This window comes from Oryzias melastigma, linkage group LG10 (assembly GCF_002922805.2).
Source record: "Oryzias melastigma strain HK-1 linkage group LG10, ASM292280v2, whole genome shotgun sequence".
NCBI classification, from domain to species: domain Eukaryota; kingdom Metazoa; phylum Chordata; class Actinopteri; order Beloniformes; family Adrianichthyidae; genus Oryzias; species Oryzias melastigma.
Genome location: NC_050521.1, coordinates 20,890,936 through 20,896,170, shown reverse-complemented (window position 1 = coordinate 20,896,170; position 5,235 = coordinate 20,890,936). Strand labels below are relative to the sequence as shown.

The window sequence follows — 5,235 nt, the reverse complement described above, 5'->3', positions numbered from 1 at the left end:
AGTGAACCCACATGTAGGAAAACGTGATGAATAAAAAGAAAAATGTTGCATTCTTTCCTTTGAAATACCCTGAAGTCATTGCTCCCTTCTTTTCTGGGGCCAGGTGCCTGGTGCAGATAACCAAATGAAGAATCTGTCGTTACACACCGCTGAAACAACACTGATTGTGCGCACACACATCACACAGAGGCGAGCGCAGCTGTCCTTTCAGTGAAACACAGGGCGCTTTTACAAGGACTGAGGGCCAGTTGCTCCGCAGCAGTATTGGTCAGCCGGGGTGGTGGTGCTCAGGCTTGGAGTTCTCTCCTCGTGTAATGAGATCTCTATCAGGGACACGCGGTCGCAGACTGAAGGGTGGAGAAAGAGGGGAAGCTGGGAGGCGGCAGGACAGAAGGTTAGGAAAACGGGGGACGCTCAGCGGGACGCGACAGGCCTCTGACCCTTTCAGATGCGCCCTACACTCAAAGAGTCCACCCAACTTTCAACCAAACCCTGTTTTTCATCAAGTTCCATCCGGCTCTTGTTCGACAGGTTGCGGTGGTTTCAGGTTTTTTCAGTGGCAGTTTGTTTTTTTTTAAAAAAAGCTGCCTGTCACATTTGAGAGGCATCACCTTAAATTGTGAGGAGCTAAAAGTTTGGAAACTAAAAATCATAATGAAAAAACCTTATGGGGGAAAAAAAGGGACTATTGGGGAAAATGTAAAATGATCCAGCAGAGGAAAATAACTAACAATAATGTCAAAACACCATAAAAACATGACACAATATTATTTTTCTGGTTTGGGGGAAAAAAGTAAACACATTGAGAAATATCAGACCAGCAATCAAGTTCAGCTTAATCTCAGACTCGCTGATGCGTGATATAAACCAAAACTGTACAACGCCGGCCAGACCGATCGGGTCAACAGAAGGCAAAATAAGTCGAGAGCCAGAGCAACGGAGGATTAAGTTAACTATAATCAACAGAAACGCCTCTTTTTATTATTTCTTTAAAACCTCGGCAGATGCCAACAAAACGTCTGCAAACTCTTAGAGAGTTCAGATGGAGTGCAGCAGACTCTTGGCTGCTCCTCCATAGCTGTGCTGAGGTGTCCGAGTGTTTTTTCCATTGTTTGTCTCCTGATCTGCTGCAAACAGGCTGTGGAAGCTGCAGGTCAGGAGGCAAATATTAGCAGAAGAGGGTGAGAGGGCGTGCAGGAAGCCACTCACAGCTACCTTGTCAGATTATCATTAAATTGGCATCGCGGCTGCATTTCCCGAGGACACTAGGGTCAGTGTTTACACTGCAGTTTGCCTGTATGTTGCTGCTTGAGCTTCATCCAGAACGATGGCATGTGATTAGTCATAACAAAGTGACATTTTCTGGGGTAATCCCACTCAGCTAAATGAGAACTAATCCGATTTGCTCTCATCAAATGTTAGGCAGTTCTTTTTCCAGGCTGGGAATGTTGACACAGCCCGCAGTTCTCCATCGGAATCACCGATTCCTTCATCCGTCCTCCACTTAAATATCAGAAAGGTCTTGTGCACCCTACAGCCAAGGATGTTTCCCCACGTTGTTTTTCTTTTCAAGCCAGCCCTACGGTGATGATGTATGCCGCCTGTTCAAGCATGCTGGGAGGAAATCAATTAAGCAAACCCCAGTTATTGATAACGCGGGATGGGGAGCGACTGCATCTTCACGGGAAAATCCATAACAGCGGGAATGTATGGAAGCACATGCAACTGCACATTAGGAGAGAAAGGACGCGCGAATGCACAGCGCAGTGGCCCTAACCTGCTGCGTTCCCATACTTTGCCTCATAACTCATGGCCTGCGGGGAGGCGCTGGTATTGTTAGACTTTGTGTGCATGTGGTACACTCTGCAAACAGAGGGCCAGATTAATTTATTAGCCGCGGCAGCACTGCTCCCCAAAGCAGGAACAGGAAGTGAGACATCGTAAATCTAGATAAGTCGCCGGCTAACTTTCTGTACATTTCTGTGGCCCTCTTTTCCTGTGATCACACGGACGCAGCTTAGAACAGCAAGCAGTAAATGCGCCTGCGTTGCTGCTCCGCCTTCACCGCCTCGCAGCAGACGGATACACCTCAAGAAAAACAGGTTTGTCTTTTGATATCGTTGAGCACTCCACACAGAGATAATCAGCAATTGTTTTCAGAGAGCACAGCGGCGGGATAATTAGCTTGTGAGAACAGTTTGCAGAGCGCGGCATTGTTCGACTGTGAACTTTATGAAATATTCAGCCGGCGTGGGGATTTTTTACAAGGAACAGAGAGGAGAAACAGATGGAGAAATGATCCCGGCTGTCCACTCCACAGCAGCTTCTGAGACATTCTCTCCAGGTGACATCATCAATCAATAAATGGCTTCCTTCCTTTTTCTTCTCTTTTTTCAAACCAAACAAAGGTTGGTTCAGGTAAATATGTGTCTGTCTGACCATGCGTATTGTTCCACAACCTCTGCAGCCATGCTCAAATAAAAACGATGGGTTTATGATTAGGGCCACACACACACTCCAATGAACATGGCAGCAAAACTCATACTAGCTGACTGCACAAGGAGCTCCTATGACATCTGACATTTGGGGGATAAATCATGGATTCACTTGAATGAGTTGGTTCTAGTTAGAAGCTGGCCAAGCTACTCTCCGAGTCCCCTCGGTGCTGGAAGCTCAAATGAAGGTCAGCTCCTTCTATACTGATGCTCTCCGTTTGTTTCCCACTATTTTTTTTCCTTAAAGGCATTCCAGAGTCACACAAATGTAAGCCTGAGAGGGTGGTAATTGTTTCCAGAGCATAAAGTATTATCAAGGTTCACTTTGTGGTAACAGAATTCATTTTGAGCGAGGAAAAAACATTTTCATTTGGATAAATAGTAAGATTGTCATTAAGTATCTTTAAAAAAATGAATAAGTTTCTAAAATTGACTTTTTGTACCTATTAAATCCCAGAATGAGAAACCAGACATACAGAGTGACCCCTGCTTATGTGGCGCTTGAGCACAGCTTCATGCAGACGCACCTCAAAGATAAATAAACGGTTTAAAGCTTTGACACACTTGGGGTTCTGAAATAGTCAAATACTGGTTGATCAACTCCAGGCAGATTTTGCCACCAGTTTGGAAATAAAAAGGTGTAATATAGTCAAAAATTACTATAATTAAACATCTTATTGGGATTAAACTAAGGCCTCTCCTGTGTTGTGTGAGCCTTTACTTACTGTGAGACTTTGGTGTTGGGAAATTCCCTGCTGACAGATAAATCAACACAAATCTCCGGAGTGCAGGACTCACAATTAAAAACCACATAAATGATGCCCATTTTGTGAGACAGGATTTTACGCACAACTTTTTTTGCTCCATTTACGCATAAGGAATTGCTTGTGCAAAAATGAAAATCCGAGACTTACTTGGGGTTTTGTGAGCTCCAAATGATGGTCTCCAGCGTTTTGGCTGAAGGCAGCGCCGACCTGCACATTAAAATAAAGATCCAAAGGTAATATTTCCAACAAGCGAGTCCCGCCATTCTGGTAAATGTTGAAGGAGAACTCAAAGCGTCAGGGGGGACAGCGCGCTTGGCAGCCTTTATGTGAGGTTCGGCCGGTGGGGAGGTGAGCTGCGATCAGTCGGGAGCATGCGAGGTCGATGTCAGATACATGTCCCAATGAGCGACTTCTGTAGAATTTCCGTGTCCTTGACCGATCCGTGCGCGCCTGGTTCCGGAGGAGAGCAGCCCTGAGTGTCCTGAATGACCTGTGGCTGAGACAAAAAAGCAAGTCCCCCGCGACCTTTTCTCCTAACCCCGTGGGGGAAACTCAGCCGCACAATCGGATGGAGTAAATTGAGCCAATCGGAGAGTTTTTGGGGGGCGAAATGTGGCGCAGCGGCTGCCGGTGACGCTCAGCGCCGCGTCTTTGTCAAAGCTCCCCTGATGGGTTCTGTACCTGTCGCCGTTTATAGCCTACAGATGACCACATTCATCCATCAGTCACAACTCCGCAGCACGCCAGGAATCTCGAGGTCCTCTTCATTCCAGTGTTATCTTTCACTCCTCCTCCTCCTCCCTGCGCTATTCTTCTTCTTCTTCACGGGAATCGCGTTTCTATTGTAAGTCTCCCTCCAGGTTCTCAGCCCGGTCCGTGCGCGCTCCAGCCGGGTTATCCTCCAGTCCCGGCTCACGGGGGGCTACTGTGCGTAAACGCCGTGCGCGTCCTCTCGTTCCGCGGGGCACAAAAAGTGGCACTCCACGAGGTGGCTCCTATTCAGTTCGCCAATATCTCCACGCCGGTGCGCTTGCTGTCTTTCTCTTTTTTTTCCAAAAAAAAAAGAAAAAAAAAAAAGGTCCGAAACACTCACTTCGGTGTGTGTGTTTGTGCGTGTGTGTGCAACAGCTTGAGCTCAACTGTAACCCGAGCCGAGCCGGGGAAGGAGGGGCGCGAGGGGACCGCCCACTGTGCGCGCAGCGGCCAATCAGCGCGCGCTGTCCGAACTTGGAAGCAGGAAGCTGGAGCTTTTCAGAGGTGGAGAGAGGGAGTGGGGGGGGGAGTCTTGTTGGGTTGACCCCCCCACTCCTCCTCCTTTACCTCAAGCCGAGCCATCGACCCAGATTGAAATGGACTTTGGAGTTATTTGTCATACTGAAAGCCATGGAGAGGAACAGGATTCTCCTGGCATGAAAGTGCTTACAGGAGCAAAACTTTGGCCCCTTTAGATCTAGGACTTCTTCATGGGAATTATAAACCAATTACACATCGTAAGCGTCCTATAAAACTGTGATTTACATCCGTGACATAAATGATGTTTAAACAAAGCTGCTTGAGCCATAAAAATGCTTCCAGCACAGACTTACAGTGTCTGTTATTTTTCTGATTGCTCCTGATTCGGTCCTGTCTGAAAGGAATGATGATTAATGGCCTCTTTGGATCCCTTTCTGCGTGTCCTCTCCCTGGATAATGAACTGCATGAGAACTTCGTCTCCAGTGTCAATACACAATGGACGGTAGGTAGCCTATAGTCACTGGGCCATTCATTCATTCAGGAAGAAATGCTTGACACATAATTGATCATGTCCATGTCTGTGCCCCCTTTGTCTGCATGTATGTGTGAGAGGTTCGCTTTATTTCGATGCATTTCTTCAACCAATGCTGCCCCCTAACGGTGGGCCACATAGGGCCACGGGGGAGGCAGAAAAAATAGACATGTAGACAGGTCTGATGGTTTTTACATTTGTTTTTTA

The 5,235-nt window shown here is 47.0% G+C and overlaps 1 protein-coding gene across 1 annotated transcript in view; it reads right to left on the bottom strand.

Moving 5' to 3' along the window:
- efnb1 (ephrin-B1) overlaps window positions 1–4,750 on the bottom strand; it is a 69,229-nt gene extending 64,479 nt beyond the window's left edge. The window contains exon 1 of the mRNA XM_024283820.2: window positions 3,410–4,750. Within this exon, the coding sequence (XP_024139588.1) occupies window positions 3,410–3,525 (116 nt within the window). The 5' untranslated portion in view covers window positions 3,526–4,750. The remainder of the gene's footprint in view (window positions 1–3,409) is intronic.
- Window positions 4,751–5,235: the final 485 nt, after the last annotated feature.